Source organism: Platichthys flesus, chromosome 13 (assembly GCF_949316205.1).
Source record: "Platichthys flesus chromosome 13, fPlaFle2.1, whole genome shotgun sequence".
In the NCBI taxonomy this organism is placed as follows: domain Eukaryota; kingdom Metazoa; phylum Chordata; class Actinopteri; order Pleuronectiformes; family Pleuronectidae; genus Platichthys; species Platichthys flesus.
In genome coordinates this window covers 11441907-11466992 of record NC_084957.1, presented here as the reverse complement: position 1 = coordinate 11466992, position 25086 = coordinate 11441907, and the positions used below count along the sequence as shown (strand labels likewise).

The window sequence follows — 25086 nt, the reverse complement described above, 5'->3', positions numbered from 1 at the left end:
ATGTGTCCTGTTATGGTATATGTTGTATATGGACATGCTGTATGCCTTCGGTAAGGGCTTGTATCTTGTTTTCTGTAAGCTACTCTAACAACAAAATCCATCTTGTTAATTTGACATGAGCCCGATTCTCAGTGCAGAAGACACATGGTCTACCTGCAGAGAAGAGCCGGGGGGGGGGGGGGGGTTGTCCATATCGCCTGCCAGCGCAGGATGTCATTAGGGTTCCTCTCCAGGAATCTCTTTGAGTGTCACGGCTCTATAGTTGTCACATCAGCACATTTGGCCAGGGAATGGAAACAGATGGCGTTATGTAAGGAGGGTGCTGAGAGATGGGTGCCACGCAAGTGAGGCCAGGTTCACTTTCACTCTCTTTCAGTCGTTAATGAGCCAAAACTTTCGCTCTGTCCCGAGAGGTCGGTGACATTTGCCGCTGTGTCCATTCTGAAGATGCGGCTGTGCTCAAAGAAAGTCCGGGTTTCTGTCTCAAATCGATGAGGCAGAGTAAAGCCAACTGCACAATTCGCTCCTCCTCAACCTCATGGGCACTGAAGGGATACATATGCTTCGATTCGGCCAGATCAATGGTTTTTCCCTTTTGTCTGCATTTGAAAGTTTTGTATAAAATTTAACATTTAGTGAGAGAACACAGTAGATGCTGCAGTCAATGTGAAGAAGAAGAAACTCTAGCAGAAATCAACAGACTTTTACAACAGCGTAGGACCTGTGAGTGTGTTTATCGTGTGACTGTTGTCGGTGAGTCAGGTAAAGACTGAATTACAAATTGTCAGACCAATAAGAGATTCTCCTTAAGAGATGAATCAGAATAATCAGCCCTTTTTCATTTGGATGCACTGCCATTATGATCTTTGCTAAATGGATTTTTATTTGATCAATTCCGACAAATCTCTGATGTCATTTTCCCTTTTATTCCCCTTGTGTGTTTTCAGCTGAAAAAGTACTTCCCTAATTACATACTTGTGGGATGCATCAATTTTTCAGTGTTGTTCACTCAACCATAATTCACATAATTTTCTTCTCAACTTTTAGGGACAAGCAGATTCTTCCGCTTCCGCCAGGCCGCTTTGAGCCTAATGAACACTAAGCAGTCTCTTCCGCAAGAGGACCCAGACGCCGTGATGGTGGACTCACCCAAAGAGAACGAGAACTCGGTGGCCCTTCAGAACCTCCCCTCACCCGCCAAGAGCGTTTGCAGCCCCATCGAGGCGAACGACACGCACGCCCTCATAAGCTCCAGCCGCCATTCTTCCCAGGCGAGCGTCGGTCCGGAGCCACTTGACCATTCATCCCCTAAACTCCTCTGGGAGAAGCTGTACCAGATGGAGGCGCACCAGTCCTCCACCTCCCTGTCCAACATCTTCCCCAGAGGCAGCATCAGCAGCATGAGGCGAGCCTCGTCTGTCCATGAAATTGAGGCCTATAGCTCCAATTCCAAAGGTGTTTTCAGGGATCGGCATTCCAATGAAGGTATTTAAACAAACAAAAACACTTCACAATCTGTGGTTAGTGGAGCAACACATCACATTATATCTGGGGACATCACTGGGGACTACAATCGGATGACAGATAACTTTGCTCCTAAGATTTATTTCCCTATGTGGATAAGCTTATTAAAATGTTCATCCTTTACTTTCTCTGTCCTCACAGACACTGTGAGAGGAAACCATGCATTTCCGCCCAAGATTTAATTGCTCTGTGTTTGTTTTGGACCATGACATTCAAACACAGACAATCAGCACAAATGCTCCTCAAAGATTCCACTTCTGTTTCTGACATTTTTAATGGGCTCAGCGCACTTAACTTTGTGAAATGATTGTATACTCAGACCATTGTAGTGGTTTCGTCATCATACAGGAAAGCCTCACGTCTGAATAACATTGAACTTAACCTGCATGATCACATGCCTTTATTATGTAATATAATAGTTCTAAGCTACACTTGCCATTAAACATAGAGTGTTTGTTTGAAGACACTTCAAGGTTACAGAATAGGTCAAACGGCTGCTTTTAGGATAATGTGAAATTGTGAATTTCACTAAACCAGGTTATTTAAAAGATTCAGATTCGTCTTTATTTTTCACTTCCATATTAAATTTCCCAGCATATATTTGTGTAAATGCCATAGTCCAGATCTGAGCTGTAGTCCATTCAATTTCAGAAATAACTAAGCTGAAAATCTGTGTAGTTGCTCCACTATTAAAAAGCATATATAAACAGGTACAGTGGATTTATCTGTCTCACTTTTGTCACCTCAATAAAAACATGAAAATAAGGTTTTAAAATCTGTATATTCATTAGTTGTTTAAGTTTATAACTGCTAAATGATGACATGTTTTTATATTATTTACCTTTTCTGTTTTTAGAGCAACCATTTTAACAACCTGGGTTTCACTGTATAATTGTACTGTGCATCAATGGATTAGGTTGAGACATAAATAGCCAATCTGACAGCAAGTAGTTAAACTAACCAAGATATGATCACTTGGGTACTTATGGGACCGCTCTCTGTTGTGAAACCACCAGGCCCTTTTAATCACGTGAAGTCCAGCCGGCTTGGCTCTACTTCTGATTCCAACATCAACAAGTACAGCACCATCCACAAGATCCCCCTGATTGCACTCAACTTCTCTGAGGGGGCCGACAAAAAGACTCACTCTCCGCCAACATCGGAGAAAACCATCATCGCACCAAAGGTCAAAGACAGAACTCACAATGTCACGGAAAAAGTCACACAGGTGAGTGGGGAGGTTTTACACTTTTTTTCATGTCTCGTGTCCTGTGACATCTGCGGGGGGGGGGGGGCACAGAGGCTAATCAGCTCCCATTAAGACAAACTGGGCTTCACTATCCAGTAGTCCTGTGTTGTGTATTTTTCTTAGCACCGTTTGCAGTGTTTGATGGTAAGCCGGCAAAAGGACAATGTCCTCATGACTGCACTAATGTCTGCTTATGTTGTCACTGGCTGCAGTGCCTCCGAGGAAGGCTGGGAGATAGCGTGGCACTCATTCACAGCACATGTGTTCCAGTGAAATGTCTTACTGGCCGTCTGCGTTCTGCCCTCATCAGCGGTGGAGCGGTCACATTAAAAAACAAGAGGACAGGGTAATTGCAGATAAAGCTGGGATAATATCGAGAGAGGAAAAAAGGTCAAATTCTCACCCATCAACATCAGATAGGGATTAAAAGAATGCTTGATAATGAAAGTGCATGTCCATAACAGCTCAGTGGAGAGGACTCAGTTTTCTTGCCCAAGGACAGTTCAGCAGGCCCAACGTTGTATAATATGGCTGAAGGGATAACTTGGAGCAGAATTCCCTGGTTGACTGGAGGAGCAACACAGCTGCTGCCAACTTAGCAAGGACAGGAAGGAGTGCAGATGCAGAATTCATCACTTTCTCAAATTTAAGCTACAAAATACCCACGATTCATCAAGTTAAATGAAGTAGAAAGGGCTTGCGTTTCGTTCTTTATTTTATTTTGATTGTTAGGCGAAAAAACAGAATGTGCACAAATATGCCGTGTGTAGGTCACACCGTGACACAACAACAACACTGCTTATGAGCAACAAGGCATAAGAGAGGCACAGAAACCTTCTATTGAAACTTCAAAACAGCTTTCTCATTCATAAATGAAGACGAACCATCGTGGTGATTAAATGCTCTTCTTCCCCGCTCACTTTGGTTTTGGAGTTTGCAACCACTGAGATGTGAACACTGCATCCACTTCCTGACTGGTAGCATGGGGAAATCTATAATTCATGCGCTGAAGATAGGGGATGTGCAGAATAGAAAGACCCAGCACCCTCACCCTCACTCCTGCACTGTTTCCTGCCATAAGAGAGCCTCTCTGCCTTTGTCTGCCACTGCTTGTTAAGCCCAAATCATGGTACAGCTCGGCCTCCCCTGGCACACTGAATAATTTACTGTTCCGCCCAGGGCTCATATGGGGAAATTAAAACAAATGTTGGCTCACTAAAAAATATGAATGAGATATCCTTCAGTGAAAACATGTACAGCTTTTCTTCACTTCGCAAAGTGTTTTTCTTTTTAGAAATGTAGAACAAGTCATCATGTACATGGTGACGGGACCCATCCGTTCTTCATATACCTCGTTACCACCAAAAATAGAAAGTATGCGCAGAATTCACCTTTCTGTTTTTTTGTCCCGGTCACTGAGGCGCTCTCTCACCTCTCTGTCTGCCCATAGGTCAAGTTAGCGCGTTTCAGTGCGGATCGGATCCGATTAAAACTTGTGTCTACAGAAAAGTAATTCGACCCGAGAGTGGGTGCCGATTAAATCTATTTCCATTGCAGACAAAAGCCAAACGTTAGCGGGTGTAAGTGGGCTTTGTGACCAGAGGAGGAAAAGCTATTAGCTGCTGAAGGGAGGGCGTCACAATTACTGTCAAATCAGACGTTGAAGTCTACGAGTAAATTACTTGTTTTGCTCAACAAGTAATTACCTAAAAATTCACAAACTGTTTTTTTTATATCATGAAGTAAAAGACAATCAGAATCAATGACGACACATCAAGGAAAATACAGCTTTTATATTGTTCGTCAAACTGAGGGTTTCCCTCACAGCTCTGACCCTCTCCTGCTACTCCTCCAGGTCCTGTCGCTCGGAGCCGACGTCCTGCCCGAGTACAAACTCCAGACATCCCGCATTGACAAGTTCACCATCCTCCACTACAGCCCCTTCAAAGCCGTGTGGGACTGGCTCATCCTGCTGCTGGTCATTTACACAGCAATCCTCACTCCCTACTCTGCAGCTTTCCTCCTCAACGACCAGGAGGAGCAGAAGAGGCGTCATTGCGGTTACTCCTGCAGCCCCCTCAACGTGGTGGACTTAATGGTGGACATAATGTTCATCATTGACATCCTCATCAACTTCAGGACCACTTACGTAAACGTGAACGAGGAGGTGGTCAGCCATCCAGCAAAGATAGCGATCCATTACTTTAAAGGCTGGTTCCTTATAGACATGGTGGCTGCAATCCCCTTTGACCTTCTTATCTTTGGCTCAGGATCGGATGAGGTATGTTATCTCTAATGCATATATTTTTTTTTTTTCCCAGGGAGATTTACTGGTCATCACCCAGGCATGCTTGCACTGTTATCCATTGACTTAAGTCCAGACTTGTGCCCCTGGGCCACTACTTACAGCCTGAATCGTCCAGTCTCTGCTCTGAAAGGATTACTTTAAATTGCATGTTGTATTTTTTTTTAGTTTTTTTTTGTTGCTGTTGTTTTTCCTCTTTCCTTTTTTCTTTTTTTTTTTGAATGGCCCTCATTCTAGAATACATTTACACGGATTAATGGCTTACCAAAGGGCAATCAATGATGCATTTGTGTGAGGAGCAGGCCAGCAGGGCTGTGTGCAAAGCTTACATGCAGATGTGAGATGGCCATTGGTAGGCCGGCTGCCAGGCGTCCTGGCTTGTTCGTTGGTAGGATATGTCCCCTCAGGATCTGGACCCACTTCAGTGCTTTATCGTGCTTTGTAGGCACTCCATTACACCAGAAAAGCCCCTGATTATAAACCATAATCATCTTTTCCACCACTGCTGCTGCTGCAACTGCTGAGTCAGTTCAGTGAATGACCGCAAATCAAAAACGCCATGGACATTTGTTTCTCTCACAGGATGATAAAAAAATATTTTTACAAGTAGTTATTTGGATGTTGGTCTCTCTGAACTTTAGTTCCATTTGATAAAGAAACGTACGTTAAAGAGCAGTCGGCTCTATAAATAGACCGCCATATACTGCGATAACGTGGGGATACATCACTTCTATTAATAGCGTTAAATCTTGTTCATAGTTTTCACAGTGAGCTCACAAGGTTCCACTGCAGCCTCATTCAGAAAATAAAAGCTGCCGAGACGGCAGCAGATGTTTTTTTCCTCGAGGTTAATTTAATTTAGCAGCCTAATAAGACGGTTTTAACCTACAAGCACTTAGGTATAAACCTTTTCTTCGAGAGCATAGAGTATATTTGAAATCATTTTCAATCAATGTCTGGCTGCTTTTAAAACAACTTGCCCAGAAAATTGAACATCTGTGAGAGGCATTACGTGAAATTGGCACCAAGCAGCGTTTTGTTCATGATAACAATGACAATTATAGATTATATTCAAACAAAAGATGCATTTCAAGCTGTGTCGCTGTGAAAAGGAAGTTAAGTGCTTTGTCCTCACATGAACTCCGAAACGATGTTCCCATTAGAGAGGAAGAGAGACGAGGGCAGCGCAGCAGTATTACGTAATTGCTTGGTCATGCAGGTACACTTAAGACAGAATTTAACTGAGTGGAATGTGCTTGTCGCTTTATCTAATATTCAGAAATATATACCATCCAACAGAATGCAGAAACTGACATATAGATGTTATGCCAGCAGACTTGCAGGGCCTCTGTAGACAGTAACTTCCCTTTAAAGGTCACTCAGTAATTTTCAAGTCGATAAATGACCACGCTGATGGGGACGGTGGTTAGTGTTTCTTGGTGACGCAGAAGAAGCAACACAATCCCATGGACCCAGTGTGTGAGTGTCAGTGCATGTTCAGTGAGGATTTACCTGAGGGCTGCTGGTTTCATCACTTCTGGTTCATTTGCTGTTAAGCAAAGCACTCTGCTTTGATAACTTATTTGCCTTTTCTTCAACCGTTAAGAAAAGTAATTACTTGGGTTTGTCTTGATCGTTCACAGCTTTGATTTGCTGTTGACAAAGAGAGCATGTCCGAGGCAAAAGACAAGCTTGTCAATAATGAGAGTAGGATTGATCCATTGATCCAATCAGAGCGGGGCAGGTAACATTAGACCCCGCCTCCTGCATCAGCTACACTCACTGCTGAAGAAACACCTGGATTCTATTTATAAGAGGAAGGGACTGAGCCTACATTTGTTTTCAGTAGCAGCATCTGAAGCACGCTTTGATAACACGACTGAGTCTGTATTATTCTTGTACTAAACAAAAGAGACAGAAGGTACAGTTAATGATGTAGTTGACCATGGGGTTTTTTATATATTATATTCAAACGAAAGTACTTACTTTTACTACAGTTGAGAGGTTAATGCAGTACTTTAGTGTCTATTTATTTGTACTGTTGCCTAAAGCTAGGGCTGGTAATCCTGGATAAGCTAGGAAGAGTAAGCTATACGATGAGAACGTGCAATTGATACACGTCCCAACCCCTCCCAGGCCACTCCTCCTTGACTCCTGGCCATTGTCTCTGCTTCAGCAGCTTATGTCTCCCCGGCTAAAGACTCTGGTCATGTGCAGTAACAGACTGAAATGACTGGTCGGGTTTATTACAGTTCTGCACGAGCCCCAGACACTGGCTTTGTTTTTCTTTTTCAGACAATTTTATTTATTCATGGCTATTTGACGTTTCATGAACCACTTAACAACCCTATCTTTGAGAAATGTTTCAATGATTCCTCCACCACTGCCAATAGTGTGATCATATCTATGTAATATAATGCTGTAAATATACTCTTAGTGTGACATAACCTATTAACATGAAACAAACTTTGTATTACTTGTACTGCTTTTACAAATTAAATTCCCCACTGTACTTTTTATTCAGACCACCACTCTGATTGGCCTGCTGAAGACAGCCAGGCTCCTGCGATTGGTGCGTGTAGCCAGGAAGCTGGACCGCTACTCTGAGTACGGAGCCGCGGTCCTCATGTTGCTCATGTGCATCTTTGCGCTCATCGCCCACTGGCTGGCCTGTATATGGTACGCCATTGGCAACGTGGAGAAGCCCTACTTGGAGCACAAGATTGGCTGGCTGGACAATCTGGGCGTGTCCATAGGAAAGAGATACAACTACAGCGACCCCAGCTCTGGTCCGTCAATCAAGGACAAGTATGTCACAGCACTTTACTTCACCTTCAGCAGTCTGACCAGCGTGGGCTTTGGAAATGTTTCCCCGAACACCAACTCGGAGAAGATTTTTTCCATCTGCGTTATGCTGATTGGCTGTGAGTATGCTCTCTGTGCAAAACTTAATTATGCTTTTATTTCCCGTAGCACTTGAAATAAGACCTGCCCAATAACGTTCATTCAAGTTAACATGGTTTCTCTGTGAGTAGAGGCAGTAAAAATGCAAAGCGGCCCAGTAGATTCGAAACCCACCTCATGTATTGATCCTTGTTTTTGTTCCAGCCCTAATGTACGCCAGCATCTTCGGAAACGTCTCCGCCATCATCCAGAGGCTGTACTCAGGTACGGCTCGTTATCATGCTCAGATGTTGAGGGTCAAGGAGTTCATCCGCTTTCACCAGATTCCCAACCCGCTGAGACAAAGGCTGGAGGAGTACTTCCAACACTCATGGACCTACACCAACGGCATTGATATGAACACGGTAAATATCAATTATCCACACATCTGCAGTATATGCCATTGTGACTGGGTAGCATGTACCACCATGCAGGAATAAACTATACTTTTTTTAGAATTCTTAATGGTCATATTGCAATATTCTAAAAACTATTTTCTTTCCCTTGTCTGCTTTTCATCTGGATTAACTTCTCTTCATTGGTAAGAGCAGGAGGTAACTTTTGAATTTCTTGTCATTTTCATTCATTAATGATTCGCTGTTGCTCTAGTCTAGTATAGTTTCATCCAATAGCAAAGAAGTCAAAACATGTGGACGATATAATATATTATACTTTTGCATCTACTGAAATTTTGATACTGACTTCAACCTGAAATTGTATTTGTAATATTTTATCAGTAACAAATTTGCTGTATATTTAATTTTGCTTTCCAAATTAGATTCCCTAATAAATAAACTTAATCATCATGTAGATAAATTGCAGTTGCCATTTTAGTAAGTGCACATTTTGATTAAACTCTTTCTCAATCACAAATCAGTTCAAGAAATCACAGGTTTAGGGTTTTCAGACAATAGCTCAAGATTTCCCAAGGTAGTTCAAATTTAAGTAATACTCAAATTAATCATTATTTCCCAAGAATAAGCTTCTCTTCAATCACTGTGATTTTAGTTTTTGTTTCCAATCCTTTAATGTATACCACATAACCATATAACCATGTAATACCACAGTATATGATCTATCTTGTTGGATAAAGCATGAAAGTCTTAACTTAATAACTGGGGTTGCTTATCAAAAACAGCTTTTCTACATGAGCAGGTTACCTCATAATAATGTCATATATGATACTATTTCCTTTAAGGTGGATGCATACATCAAAAGTCTGAATTTAATGCTTGACTCCTACAGTTGAATGGATTCAGGGTATAAGAACGGGGGCTTCATTGTTGCTTCCATCACACGACACTCTTCCTCCTCACTCTGATACAATGTGTTGACAGTTGTGATGAAGAAAGAGACTAAGCCACAACTGAGCACGCATTGTGTTGTGTGTTAACCTCCGAGGTGGTTATATAAATCCAAGTGGCAGTTATGCTTCAACTTGATTATTTGTTAAAATGTCTTAAACAAGAAACATAATGATGTCAAATTTTTTTACATTTGATCATTTCCTTATGGTTGAGTTTGGTTGTATTAAACGGTAAATGTACATGACAGTGTGTAATGGCTCAATGACTCTGTGGGATGTTTGTTTTCATAAGACATCCTTTTCTCTGTGCTGCTCTCTTAGTCAAAGCACATCAACCCAACTCATTTGCTGCCCACGGTGTCGATCTAAATCCATCTCTTTGGGGGAAAAAAAAGTATTTTGTGCATTTCACTCAGGTATTCTCTCTGCGCCACAGGTGTTAAAAGGTTTTCCTGAGTGCCTGCAGGCAGACATCTGCCTTCACCTCAACAACAGTCTTCTTCAGGACTGCAAAGCGTTCGAGGGAGCCACCAAAGGCTGCTTGAGGGCCCTCGCCATGCGCTTCAAAACCACTCACGCCCCTCCTGGGGACACGCTGGTTCACAGTGGCGATGTGCTCACCGCGCTCTACTTCATGTCCCGCGGCTCCATCGAGATCCTGAAAGACGACATCGTGGTTGCCATCCTGGGTAAATAAGATCCCTTGTTAGTTGCGTGTAAATGCCATGTTGACACCTCCGTCGTGATGAGGACACACTGTGAAATTGTCAAATATAGATTAAGCACGATAAATGCTTGTTGATTTAACTTTTTTTCAGTGTCATCAGTATCATCAGTATCATGGATGCATTGGCAGCCTCGCTTGCACTCTAAACCACCACCATCCTATTAGAGGTGTGAACAACTGTAAATGTCGGCGTAAATGTCGCAGTTCTCGAGGCTGACTCTGCGTTGAATGTCAGCATCAAACCTGTGGAGACAAAGGAAAAACCCTTGTTACACTCTTGTCTGAGGGATATTAAAGTCATATCTCTTGTAGGTTTTACTTTAGGACGCTGGAAGTAAGGGTGCTGAGGGGGCTTCAGCATCCCTACTGGTAAGAGGCTGTAACTGCAAGACAAAAAAAATTGGAAAAAACTCCTTTCATTTAAATCTATTACAGTAACATTTTGGGAGTAGCAAAGCAGCAGGCCTTTTATTTTGTGAGACCATTTAAAATGATATATAAATATATATTTGATTTCATTTCACTGATATTTTCTGTGATCTTTATTATTCAGAAATGTAGTGACGTAGATAATGTTATAGACATGAACTGAAAGGATTTCAATGTTGGTCATACAGGGTTGTATATTTCTCAAAAAATATCTGCTTCTTTTAATTGCACAAAAGCGAAATTTGCTGCCTGTTGCAGAGTAAAATGTTGTCAAACTGGTTTAGAAATGAATCTTGCAGCAGCCGTGTATTTAACATGATGTTATTATATAGACATCCTCTCAGGATTTCCAGCGTCCCTGCCCTATTTTGAATTCAGAGAACATGGTTATGGACACATAGGACTTCATCTTCACAATCTCCGTGTGAAAACATGCTTCATACGGTGTCTGATCACAAAACACAAAATTACACCTTTAATACACATGTGTTATTCCAAAATTAATCAGATCACATCACAGAGTGAACTCCTTTGTTGTTAGTCTTTTTCTTCAAGCAGCTTAGCCGTGCTCACACACTTTGACAAGAATAGCAAGGTGCACCTGCTGTTCCCCCCTCGTTTCTGTCCTCGGGCGACGGGGCTGCTCGTTTGACAAGTTTGAGACTCTGACATTTCTATTAAGTGGCTCCGTGAAAGGTTGTTTGGCAATTTCAAAGACCACCGTAAAATACCTGCTGCTTTTTTGACAGCATGTGGAAATGAGTTAAAGCTTCAAAAGAGAAATTATTGGAAAAATGGCAGGAAAAGACGAGTAAAACAACTGCCAGCTGTAAATTAATATCTGTAAGGTAGTAATAATGAAAACTGAAGACTCATTACTCTTATTAGAATAATGGGTATTTATCTTTTTCCTGACGGGTGAACCACAACCAGGTGCTACAGGCCAAGCCCGGATTAAACCTGCCATTATTCATGAGATGAATGTTCTCCGAAGCTGCACCTGACAGAATGGGGTTTAAGCTTAGCAAAAGCTGCTGAATCACACAAGACCCATTATTAACAAACACACTGGAGAAGTCACCGATCTCATACAGAGAAGCCCATTTGTACTTGATACTAATAGAATGTCCCATCAGCACCATTTGTATGTCAGGACCTGTACGTCGCTAAAGCTGCTTTCAGACATGCACCGAAGTCTGGCGATTCTCCTGGAGTTATCCAGAAGGGCTGAATGTGAGAAAGCAAATGCCCGAGTCAGTTGCTCTGGATAATCTCCAGGGTATATTTCTGCAAGCCCCCCGAGTAAAATGTCGAGAAAGATGTAAGAGTAAGCCAACGCGAGGATATACTAGGATGATGTCTGCAAAATGCACAGCTTATATGTGACGGATGCAAAACGGATGAATACAAAAAGACGACAAATAACTGAGCCATACACGTGATGCCGAAGAGGACGTCAACTTGGAAAGACAACAAGAATCGAGAGGTTTTGGCTAAAAGGACCGACAGACTTCATGTCCTGCGTCCTGCACGCTCCAACTAGGCACCACCCCTCCCCAGAGGATTTTCCTGTTGTTAAAGCCTCTGACCCAGAAAGGTCTTTTATCATCTACCAAACATCCTCAGTTTTTAAATTAACACGGCGGTGGTCCCCCAATATCCTCATCCTCCAACAAGGAATTGCTCTCTTACACCGACATCCGAGCTAATGACAGTCTTAATCCTCGTGGTGAGAGCTGCTTGTGGAAAGAGATACACCACTCTGTGGGAGGTTGTCCTCTGCGGTAGAAAAGGTGTCCGGTGCGTGCTGTGAAAGGCACTAGGGCCGCCAACAGATCATATCTCTTTCACCTGAACCCCCGCTTACAGTGTTGGCATTTCAGTGAACCCAGGGAGGCCTTATAAAGAGGACCTCTGCAAAAAGGATGCTCGTTTCAGCAGGTTATAGTTTGAAAACCAGATTTTAATGATTTCTAGGGATATTTCCGGAGAACTGGCTTCATTATGTGACAGCCATTATTATCAACACGAGTCGCTCCCTTTGAAGTGCACGAGTAAAGTGTGTCAGTCACAATCAAACCCTCCTTTCCCTCCCACATCAAACCTGTTAGTGGCTATTCCTCGGCATTAACGATGGATCAAAGATGGGTAGACAGCTGATGCACGGCGCCTTGGGAGAATATCTACACAGAGGGGAGAGTCTGTTTGATTTTCATTAGCCACAAAAACAAACACGTCTGCTGCCCTTTAGTGAGAGCCTGAGGAATTGATGCGTCCCTGTAGAAAACACAACACAGATTCCTCCCTCTCCCTGATACGCCCGACTTATTGTAAAAGTCATTGCAGGTAAAACTGACGTCCTTCCCAATTCTCGGTGAACCTCTGAGAAGATTTATTATCTGTGTGTGTGTGTGTGTCACCTCCAGGGAAAAATGACATCTTTGGAGAAATGATCCATCTCTTGGCCAAACCTGGGAAGTCCAGCTCCGACGTGCGAGCTCTGAGCTACTGTGACCTGAGCACCATTCAGAGAGAGGACCTGCTGGAGGTGCTGGACATGTACCCGGAGTTCGCCGACTGCTTCCTCAACAACCTGGAGCTGACCTTTAACCTCAGAGACGAGGCTGTCCAGGTAGATCACGCTACGCTGACGTTATCAAATCATCGAATCCAATTGAATTTGTACCAGTGCAGTGCCATCGCTAAACATTCCCATTTGTGATGGGCTGTTTGCTCGGCCTGTGGTATTAATGCTCCAGAGCTATTTCAGAAATTGAATACAAAATAAAAAAAGATTTTAGAGTCAATGTTTTGCATAAAATTTAAATTGATTTAGATTTTTTAATCTAGCTGTGTGTGGCTTGTGTGTAAATTTGAATTATTTATTTAATGCTGTCCATTTTACATACATTGCTTATTGGCTATTTCATCTATTAAGCACTGGGGTTTTTTAAGCATCGACACAATCTTCAGACCCAAGTTCACAAATCTTCAAAATGAAAGCTCTGTAATTCAGCTCAATACAAAGCATTTCAGCACAATTTGCCTATAGGGCAATAACAAATCTGCACAAGGATGTGACATCCTCTCTCCTTAAGCCTCGACTGGAGGGAGGAAAACCTTTTAACAGGCTAAACAAACACAGAATCCTTCGAGAGAGTCTCAAGTGAGGGAACTATCTCCCAGTGTGGACAAAAGTATGACAGTGTGGCGTTTAACCGCGCCCGTCAACAAAATAACAGTATTTACAACATTAATGAGAAAAGACAATGTCAAACATGAATGGAGAGCTTTATCAATGTTTAAAGTATCGAAATGTTAAGAGTAATACGTCTTCAGTTGGTGTTTTGAACATTTTAACATTGACATTGTTAGGAACACGAACATTCATTTTATTATTTCAATCATCCTCGCCTGATTTTGTAGGCTTCAGGTTCCCAAGACTGTGAGTCAGATGGCGAGGGCACTAAGAGCATTAAGAGAAGAATCTCCTTCACACCAGATCTCTCCACAGGTAAGAAGAAGCTCACCTGCACAGCTCCGGTTTGTTCAGCTCGGTGGTTGTAGATTTGTTCTTTATTATTTTTCACTGACTGCCGCTCGCAGAGAACATCTGCTCTCTGTGGAATAGCGCAAAGTGTTATTCCCGCTAACTCCTGCTAATTGCCATTCTACAGGGGAAAACAAGGAAGTGGTTAAGGACGTGGGAGGAGAGAGGGAGTCGAACTTGTGCCTAAAGAGTTGCTCAGGAGTCCTGCGTCCCTCCTCACCCAATCCCCCAGTCCTGGACACAGAGCTGATTGTCAGAGACAGCCGGAGGAGAAATGCATCCTTTGAAGGTAAAGATCTTCTTTTTACTAATGAGCTGTAACTATTTATAGTTAATGAGTGTTGCTACACGTTCCTGGGATGTACATGGTATAAAAAAATAATATTCAGGAAAGGGCAGAATGTCTTTATTGTTACAAAAGAAATCTCCATAAAAAAGATTCTGTATATTCACATGCAGAGGTGAGGACCACGGTTTTGTGGTCAGAGCCCTCTGGTTTTTGTTTCTAGTTTGACCAATCACGTGAGAGCAGGCTTTGGTTGCCCACGGCCATTGAGCAGGAGAGGAAGAACAACTTGAACCAAATGCATTGACTATCTGCTTTTTAATTTGTCTGCACTCAAATGCTGATAGCTTTTCGTTGAGACTAACCAAAATGTCGTTTGGACCTTAAATACTTAAGTTGTGTTTAGCTGTTTGAGCTTTTTGCGAAGAAAGGATCCACTTGTGGGATTTAAGAAACTACTCGGACTGTGTACAGCGAACAGAAGACGGAGTCCTGGCCCAGGTATTCTACCCGGAAGCCCCCAAATAGTGTGTCTGCAAAAACACATCACAGTGGTTCATAATAGTACAAGAAGTATTTTGTACTTCCTCTTAAACCTGAATTGCAGAACTTTATTAATTGTACAAACAATGAACTCCAATGAGGTTTGTACTCGTCAGCTCGCCTTACTGTTTCTGTTTTATCTGGAGCTTCAGAAGATGTTCTTGGACGCTAACTGGGGTTTTCTGTGTTCAACATACATCCATGTCCCGTAGCATAACCCATCAGCATCACACGAGTGGCTCTTCTCTCCAGCTCTGGCCATCAAATCATTGCTGTTGGATATAAAGGGCATTGCTACAAACTCTCAAACTGGTTTACTGTGAAACACGCAGAGATTTACTTTGCACTAACACACTTAAATAAGCATAGTGTGAACTCCTTTGGTGGCAGACCTTTATTTATATATGAAAGTCCTCCATTCCAGCTTTAACAATTGCAAGGTTATAGCAGTGCTATAGCACTCACTTAACAAAGAAATGTTTGCTTGCATATATTTCATTCGTCAATGTAGTTATCACATTGAAATTAATGAAAAGGCTCCGTTTTCATAAAGTGCTTCTGTTGGTCTGGACACAGAACTTGCAGCAGCTCTGGGCTCCACAGTGCTGAGGCATCAGCCCGTTCCCCAGAGCAGAATCAAAACAATTGCTTGATATAATCATTATCCAACTTTTGTGCAAAGCCAAGAAAAGCTGAGCAAACAAACTTCACAAAATCAGTTTTTTGTTTCATTGCATTGTTACTGCCATGGATAGCTATTTTTTATTTCTCTGATGTCTTTGTGTCCACACCCATGCAGATCCACTAGAGCCAATCCAATGACCCATTTTTCTCCAATACAGACATGACTACGACACAGGCAAACATTAACAAGAGATACGAGTCCACCATATGTTAATATATCACTTTCAGATGTGTAGCATCATTTAAAGACACGTGATATTGTGCAGCATGCTACAAAGTGATCAGCAGCTTTAGTGACAGAGAGTGCTCTGCTTTTTTAATCTCCATGGATCTTAAATATACGGTGGCCCTGAAATGCAAATCAAAAACACGACAGCAAATAAGAGAACACAAGATCAATAACTTCGAACAGAACAAAAAGGTACTATCAACCACACTCACAAAAGAATTATGCCTAAACGTTGACTATATGTATTTCAATTACATGTTAAATTTCCCATGAATCTTTATGCCAGAAGTTCAATGTTAAGGGTCATATTTAATTAAGTGTTTTGCATTTGTTCACATTAGCTCATCGTGATAGAAAACACTTAATTAAATTTGACCTTTTACATTGAACTTATATAATACAGCTCATGGAAATTTGATATATAATTGAAAAACATAATGTCAACGTCTTAGGCATAATTATTTTTGAGTGAAGGGTCTTGATTGGACGAACGCACTTTCCAAGTGTTTGGCAAATTGTTGTTGTGTTTTTTTGATTAACACTGTGTTTTTCCTCATTTTATGCTGTTCTTTTTGATTGGCGATCGTATTTTTTTAATGGCTGTTGTGCTTAGTGATTCATTGTAGTACTTTGTACGGGGCCACCGTGAAAATACACCACAATACCTGCAAGACTTTGTTCACATTACTTAAGTGCACATCCGATTAGTAAACCACAGGGTTGTTGTAGGGACGTAGCATTTCCTTTGCCTAGACTCAGTAGACAACTAGTATGAAAATAGACAGAATCTGTGAGTGACAGACTGAGGCTGTTGTTCAGTTCTCTGTCTCCATGTGAGGGGAAAGGTAAGAACTGACCATGGTGTAGGCCCAGAGAGCTGCCGACAAGGAAGCTCATATCTGTACAGCTCATCCTGGTCGTGCAAAACCTCCGGTGCAGACTGCCGCAGAAGATAGTGTAATCACAGACCTAACCATCTGTCTGTTTAAAATCACAAAAGAGGCTCAACCCATATCACTGGACAACCAGCTGAATACCACCAGGTGCCCGGCAGAGATAACAACAGGGTTAGTTTGCCACTGGAAAACACTGCATGAACAATTCTCCCCCAGTGCCAGAGCTTGATGAATTACAACAAAGGAGCCACATGCAGCTCTCCTGTATAGATTAATTACATCCTATTCTCGTGTGTTGTTTTTTTATTCAACGATGACGTTGTTTCCGACCCACATGTGAGGATCTTATGCGTATGTGTGTTGGTTTGGCTGTGTCCAGATCTCCGCTGTGATAAATGGGCCTGTAAGAAGCCTGCAGACTACCTGGATGAGTCAGCACAGTTCCAGGACCTGAGAGAGGATGATCATTCTGCCAGTGAAATCACGTACGGAGAGGTGGACCAGCGCTTAAGTCAGCTGCAGGAGCACTTAAACAGGTACCTATTTTTAGAGGCAGTATGCAGATGGGTGATCCTCATTTTTTTTGTCCTAAACCAGAGTTTGAACTTTAAAGGAGACATATTTTGCTCATATTTAGGTTCCTTTTTTTTATTTGGGTTATTACTTGAAAGGTTTGCACAGTAGAAGAAAGAGAAAAAATTTAAAAACATAATATGTCTCAAAAGTCACTTTATAAACCAGGAATTCACCAAACCAGAGGATATTTCAGGTGGATCAGAAGTCAGATGACCCACGTCACAATCTAAAACTGTTGTACCTCGGGTTGCGTTCTCTGATTCCCACTCAATACAGTGGCTGTTAGAACCCAGTGTAACAGTTCACCAGACCCACCAGGACACCTGATCAAATAATGGTAGATATCATCAGGCCACTTGCAAGATAAACAGAAGATAGCAGAGCAAACTTCTCACACATGAGTACAACATTAATAACGATTGAATAGCACCGTAAAATTATACACAGTTTTTATGCAGATACTTTAACTTTATGTATACTTGTCAGTAGAGGTGGTGGTCTAGTGGCAGAAACTTGGACTATGGGCAGAGAAGGTCTCTGGTTCGTCTCTGGTTCGACTCCACGGAGAGACAACAAAAGACGAACCTCGATTGATCTGCCCAAAAATCCAAGCGTCTCCCTACCCTGTCTAGTGCCCCTGAGCAAGGCATCTTACTCCCCCAACATCTGCTCCCCGAGCGCCGTACATGGTCGCTCACTGCTCTGTGTCTCCTGCACCAGATGGGTCGGAAGCAGAGATTAAATTTCCCTACCTGCATGTGTTTGGGACTAATAAATGCATCTTAATCTTAATCTTAATTTGGATGATTACGATTATGTCAATACCTCTTTCGTGACTGTAATCAGATATTTTGTCACGTGTAGGAAACTGACATAAACAGAATTTATTCTTCCTTCACTGGAGCTTGTTCTTCAAATGGCTTTATGTGAGTTTGACGACACGCCTCCACTTCCTCCCACTGTACAAAGATTAATGATTAATGCGTGGCCTGCTTGCAGTGGGGAGGTCATCTACCAGTGCAAACAGCTCCATAATTAAATAAAACCCAACTTGAACATACATCAGCGTAATTAAAACAGCATGAATGACTGAGTGACAGAAACCATCTTTTAATAAAATGTGTACTTTGCCTTTTAGTTTGGCCCATGTCCCATCTGCTGACATGGAGACAGCTAGATTTATGACCAATACTGCGCCCAGACACCAGAGCCGATACATTTTTTGAATTGAACTTTAGGGGATCAGTCATGATGCCTAGCTTTATTTATTATTCTTCAACTGTATAACCTCCGTTATTAAAAAATAGAAAACTTGGTGGTTGGAAGTGTCCTCCTCAAAGTCATTCTCCGATTGTGGTTTGGAACATTTGTTGTTTTTTAAAGACGAGGGGATGTACAATTAAATGTCTCTGGTGCTTTGTCAACTATAAAGGGTAAAAGGGAAGTCACGCTACTCTATGGCAGCCTGATTTGCTTCTACACAACTCACCTTGCTTTTCCCTTTTTTCCATTGTTTACACTGTCATATAATGAAAGCAGGACACATAGCGGCCATGCCCAAAGAGCCTTTTTTAATCAAACAGCTTTGGTCGGACATGTGCAGGACTGAAAACCAGCCTGTGCAGACTTCTGTAAAAGCACCTATTACTGGGAGGACAGAGCATGTTGAAGTAATGCAATTACATTTATTCTTATTAATCATCCTACCAGTAGCACTTCTTCTTTTTTAAATTGTCACCTCCCACACTGCTAAAAAAAAGTAAGTTACATGTCCGCTGCCATCACTGGAAGCGTGTGTACTTCTATTGCTGCATGTAAGAGAATGTGGAGGAGGGAGCTGGCAGGAGCTGTAGTTTGAGGCTGGATCTGCTGGAAGCAGGATGTACCAGTGTGAAACCAGAACATATCAAACATGAGACTGTCTATCTATCTATCTATCTATCTATCTATCTATCTATCTATCTATCTATCTATCTATCGATCGATCGATCTATCTATCTATCTATCTATCTATCTATCTATCTATCTATCTATCTATCTATCTATCTATCTATCTATCTATCTATCTATCTATCTATCTATCTATCTATCTATCTATCTATCGATCTATCTATCTATCCATCTCTCCTTCTATCTATCCATCTATCTATCTATCTATCTATCTATCTATCTATCTATCTATCTATCTATCTATCTATATATCTTTCTATCTCTCCGTCTATCCGTCTATCTATCTATCTATCTGGTTCCAGTGACACACCTGCAGTCAGCATGGAACCTGAAATAGACACACAAATGACCAGCAGGTGTTATTTTTAGCTGGAATTGTCACAGACAGAGACAGACAGCATCGCGGTGCCTGAAACAGGGATGGCTCATTTTTATTTAGCACAAATAAGACATATTATCCACTGTACCCTACCCGACCTTGTTTTCCTTTTTTTTCTCTAATGCTAGCCGGCTGCAGGATGAGCAACACCACCCTGTCATTTTGTGTTTTTCTGGCTTTGACAAGTCAGAAAGGAAATGACAGGAGAAAAAAATGTTGGTGTAGGAGTTTCCTCAACGAATCCATATAAATATCGAAGAAAACAACAATCTGCCTGTTACAGCTGCGAGTGAAGATCTTCTTTGTGAATCAGGCATTACTTAGAAAATAACCATGCCTCTTTACGTGGGAGCTCTGTGAACATAGCCAATTTGACGTTATCCCTATATGTTAGAAGGGATGCTGTTTATTAGAAGGTTGTTCAGCACTATCCGGTGTTGCCTCATGTCTTAAATATAGAGCTTGGATGGAACCCAGTCATAATTAGTTTTACCAAACGTGTGTGATACAGTCATTTCCACAGTAAATGCTGAATTCACACCTCCCACACAAAAGCTCATTATCACTCCTCGCAGGAGCAGTGTCTTTTGTCTACTGCTCTGGCATGAAGAGTCTCCACGCCTTTAACCCTCTCCTCGTCTGTCCACTGGTGAGGGGCAGAAGTGCCATCTAGTGCTCAGTGCAGGTACAGCCGAGCCCATAATGAGCACTCACCTCCTCATCTCTGGGATTAATAGTCCGTCTGTGTCTCGCTCTCTTCTTTTTTCGAGGATGGAGTCCCAGATGATGTCGGACATCCAGACCATCCTGCAGCTGCTGCAGAGACAGCCGACTCTGGGACCTCCAGCCTACAGCACTGTGACTGCCAGTCCAGACTATCACAGACCTGCTGTGAAGGTTCAGCCAGTTGCTCTGCCCGCAAACCATTTCTTCAGTCATACAGCAACTCAAGTAAGGATGTTCTCCCTTTATTTATATATATATATATATTTTTTTTTTATTTTATTTCTGCACATCACATGAGGTATTGTGGGGATTTTTCCATCGACACTGAACTCGAGCATCAGCTGGTGCTACAATCATCAATCACATTCGCACCAAGTCATTAGTGATGTTCGATGAGGAAATCAGGCGCTCTCTATAACCTTATGAGCTCCTGCTGTTTGGTGAAGCCCTGCTTGTACCTACTTTACACTGTGACTGAGGAACATCTTGATGGTTTGTCAGGCACAGGTTTTGCAAAAAATGTTGTAATAATCACAGCAAAGGATCTGAGCCAGCGTCACACAAGTTTTATGATTTTTTCAATTTATCCGACACCATCTAACATTTCAAAACCGGTAATAGTTTTGTATACATAGTGACTGGAGGCGTTATTGTTTAGGGTCAGTCCCATTCTTGTGAACAAATATCTCAAGAACACATTGTGCATTTTTTTTCAAATTTGAGTTAGGAATTAACGGATTCAAATTAGATGGTCCAAGGTCTAAGGTCAAAGGTCACTGTACCCGTACAAAGCATCGTTATTCTATGAATGTAATATCTCAGGAACACCTCCAGAGAATCCTTTCAAATTAGGTGCAAACATCCACTTCGACTCCTGATAAGAATTTGGATGTGGAAGGTCAAAGGTGAACATTACATGTCAGGAACATCCCTAGGAAATTTCATTACATCTGCCACAAAGATTAATTTGAATTTAACGATGACCTTATTTGAATTTGGAGGTCAAAGATCGAGGTCACTTTGACAAACCTTTTTTGTCTTCTCGGTGCATTATCTTCAGAATACCTCAAATTAATCCTTTTTATATTTGGCACTAATGTTCGCTTGGACTCACCAATTAGCTGATAAGATTTCATGGGTTAAAGGTCAAAGGTCGCTGTGACATTTTATGAGTCTTGAATTGAATGTATTTAGACTAAAACTGCACTAGTTGGTGGAGGCATACAGCTGCAAGACGGAGAAATTTGTCTTAGTTTCGTTTTTTTTGTACTGTTAAAATATAAAGTTTTGTCAGCTTAATTTATAATGCTAATTGTAGTAGAGTTGTTTATATTACTTTCCATTAATTTATTTAACAAGGAAAGACAAAATAAATTCATAAAGAATATTGAATTAACAACAAGTCAATTTACTAAGCTTTGTGTACTCTGCCACTCTTCTGTTTAGGGCCCCAACCACCAACTGGAGAACGTCATTCAGGAATCCAAAGACTCTCTGTCGAGCTTGGCTAACACGAATGCACCCATTGAGGACAGCCTTACAGCACTGCTTGTACAAACACAGGCAGAGCCACTACAAGAACAACTACAACAGCAGCAACAACAACAACAACAACAACAACAACAACAACAACAACAGATCACAGGCCATCAACAGTCTGCACTGATCCTTCTTCAAACCGAAACGTCCTCCTCCTCTTCCTCCCAACCTCTTCCCGACTCCGACCTCAACAGGGCTGGACTCCATAGACATGTCTCAGACCCGGAGTTACCAGGACAATGAACCTCTCAGCAGGACAGTGTTCTAATATCCGGGTTGTAATGCTGTAATTACTAAGGAGCATAACTTTTTATCAGCATGCTGGCACTGACATCTGTATTGTTTATTTGCAATGCCTAATAGAAATAAGAAGTTGTTGTTTTTTTCAAGATGCATGTGGTTAAAACACTGTTTTCTGCAGTTAACAGTGTGACGACAATGGTTACATATTGTAAAAGTAGTTCTATCTACACAGGAGTCCTTTGATTGAATCTTTAGGTGTCATTACGCACTCATGTTTCCCTAAATGTGGATGCCCAACCAATCAGGACGGACCTCTTCAACCCAACCCCCATATAAGGATAGAAATTCCTTAGTAATACGTTTAAGCTTCTGGATCAAATCTAGAGTGGTGCTTGGTTGAAGGGCTCCACCTGGTTGTGATAGAGCGCTACAACACATTCCTGTGTCCCTGCTGCAACAAATCCCAGAATCCAACTGGTCACACCCGGACGCAGTAGTGGGGATGTATCATAGTACATTTACTCAGTTACTGTACTTGACTACATTGTTCATGTATGTGCACTGTTACTTAAGGAGATTTATTGTCTGGTACTTTTCACTTTTAATCCAAGACATTTAAAACTTCAAGTATATTTAAAAGCAAGTACTTTGACTTTAATTTGGCACTTTTACTTTCACTTGTGTATATATTGTCTATTTATTTGTACTTCCATTGAGTAAAGTGTCTAAGTGCTTCCTTCACCACTGCTGGGCTGTGTGACCAGGATGAAGGTCTTATGACCGGGTCATCACGGAATCTGGTCTCAGTTGCAAGGCACTGTCATACACAGGCTCCAATGCATAAGTCCATCAATGCCCTTGACCATCACAGAGATGTTTACCCCGCTCTATTTTTTCTTGCTAAGTAAGAGGCACTGACTGACCTACCTCACACTAGGCTGGTCCCGCGATCCAGCACACTCCAGGATACAGGCATTAGTCCATCACATAATGTGGATGTCCTCCTGGTGTCAGCTGCAGAGCCAGAAAATGTACCTGTGGCGGCTGGGCATGCTTGAAGAGGGTCCAGAAAGAGAACAGAAATGTGGAATTCTGGCAAGATCCAGTACTGTCAGAGCAGATTCAAGTCTAAAGCATGTGAGCGACACATATACAGGCTCCATCTCTTAGCGGGCCTGAGCTTGCATATTAAAATACCATACAAACTACTGCAGCTATTAGTTTAATACAGCATTATAACAAAGGTGCAAGAACACGTTTTTCGTATCCTTAGCTGTAAGCCTGTCTTCTCTGAAGTGTGACTCAGGGGTTATGGTCAATTGCACTGCAATATACAGTTCAGTATCAAGTATACTGTAGTTTTCTTCTTGACAATGTGCATTATTTCTGCGGTCACTGATGTGCATCCACTGTATTACATTAAGCCAACGGAACGCACCATACATGCTTGTCCGGGCAGACGTAACAACATGCAGATTTGAGCAAATCTTCTGCCGTTACCCCAGAGCTATGGGCCTCTGACAAGCACGTATGTTGCAAGCGTTTCTACAAGGCAGTGCATGTGTTTTTTATCTATATATTTACTGTTTTTTGCACTGCTTATGAGCCCAAAGTAGCACATTCAAATATAAAATGATGTCAGCGCACTCTTTTAGGATGCACTTAGAGGGAGTGTCGAGTTGGGCGGGGGGGAACACACAGGAAGTTAGTACTTGCGCATAAACAGGCCCCAGAGGCGGGTTTCGTGCCTATAAAACCGATTCAAATGCTAAGTTAGCATTTCAAGTATACAGTTACTAACCATACAACAAGTCATATTATTTCCCTTGACAGTTTTTGGTGGCAATGTACATAACAGATAACATGTTGTTAGACAAGTCGAAATAATACATCATATTGCAAGATGTATAAAAAAAATATGTATTTTTTTTAACTGAGTAAAATATATGAGAAACTCTTTAGCAAAGCAGTTGTACTTATGTTTGTTTTGAAACTTTGGGAGCAATAAATTAAAACACGCTCGCAGTTGTGTCATTGATTTTTTCAGTCAACCTAGAAATACAGTATTTAGTCAACAATACGTAAAGTATAAGGGACAGTATGAATTCACAAGGGATTCCTGATTGTGGTTCAAGGAAAGTCCTTCCTTCGTATTCCTAAATTATTAATATTATAATCTGTAAGCAGCATTGCAATGTTGTATTTGAGCCATGTTTGAGCTTTCTATTGCTGAGTGGCCATGGCAATACAGGATTTTTCATTACTTTTTAATTTGTCGTATAAATATGTGTTCACCAAAAGTAATATCTACAGCTGTAATTATATACAGCGAAGTAGGAGGTATAATATCCCTCTGAGTGTGATACTGTGTGCTGTAAAACTGGTGCCTCAAATTACTCTAATTAGACCTCATCGCAGGTTGAGCACAGCTTTTCTCTGCATTGCCAGAGGTCGCCTAAATGAATGGATCGGTTATAACAGGAAAAGTAAAATGTGTCCTTCACAGGTGCAACATGGGAGTTAGAAGAGTGGACGTGTAGGCCCTTTCAAATTCTTTCTAAAAGAAATGAGATCACAATATTGTGTTGCTACAGAGGGAGCTGGTACAGGAATGCAACGCACAGCTGGGTCCTAACAATATTTGATATAGACTTTCTGCCAATAGATCACCGTACTACGACCTTAATCATACACACTGGATCTTTATAAAAGGATCAAAGTAGCATTGAAAAGTGTCGAACACGAAGAGTAGGTCACCTCAGGAATAAGAATGTCACAGAAAATAATTTACATAAAATAGCTGTTGATATTTATGTTAATATAGTGATACCAATAAAAAAAAAATGAGAGTTAAGTAAAAAACTTGATAAAAGCAATTTTATAAATATTATAATATATATATATATATATATATATATAATATAATATAATTAGACATGTATGTCCAGAAAAGTATTTATAATTATTATATATATATTAAAACTATATATATATAATATTTG

General features: G+C 41.4%; 1 protein-coding gene across 1 annotated transcript in view; it reads left to right on the top strand.

The window, feature by feature from the left end:
- Nucleotides 1-24081, top strand: part of LOC133967787 (potassium voltage-gated channel subfamily H member 7-like) — a 36551-nt gene extending 12470 nt beyond the window's left edge. The window contains exons 4-15 of the mRNA XM_062403445.1: nucleotides 1058-1485; nucleotides 2541-2752; nucleotides 4629-5054; nucleotides 7603-8002; nucleotides 8187-8386; nucleotides 9764-10016; nucleotides 12910-13115; nucleotides 13910-13997; nucleotides 14161-14322; nucleotides 17051-17207; nucleotides 20347-20527; nucleotides 21749-24081. Coding sequence (XP_062259429.1) covers nucleotides 1058-1485; nucleotides 2541-2752; nucleotides 4629-5054; nucleotides 7603-8002; nucleotides 8187-8386; nucleotides 9764-10016; nucleotides 12910-13115; nucleotides 13910-13997; nucleotides 14161-14322; nucleotides 17051-17207; nucleotides 20347-20527; nucleotides 21749-22084 — 3049 coding nt within the window. The 3' untranslated portion in view covers nucleotides 22085-24081. The remainder of the gene's footprint in view (nucleotides 1-1057; nucleotides 1486-2540; nucleotides 2753-4628; nucleotides 5055-7602; nucleotides 8003-8186; nucleotides 8387-9763; nucleotides 10017-12909; nucleotides 13116-13909; nucleotides 13998-14160; nucleotides 14323-17050; nucleotides 17208-20346; nucleotides 20528-21748) is intronic.
- The last annotated feature ends 1005 nt before the right edge of the window (nucleotides 24082-25086 follow it).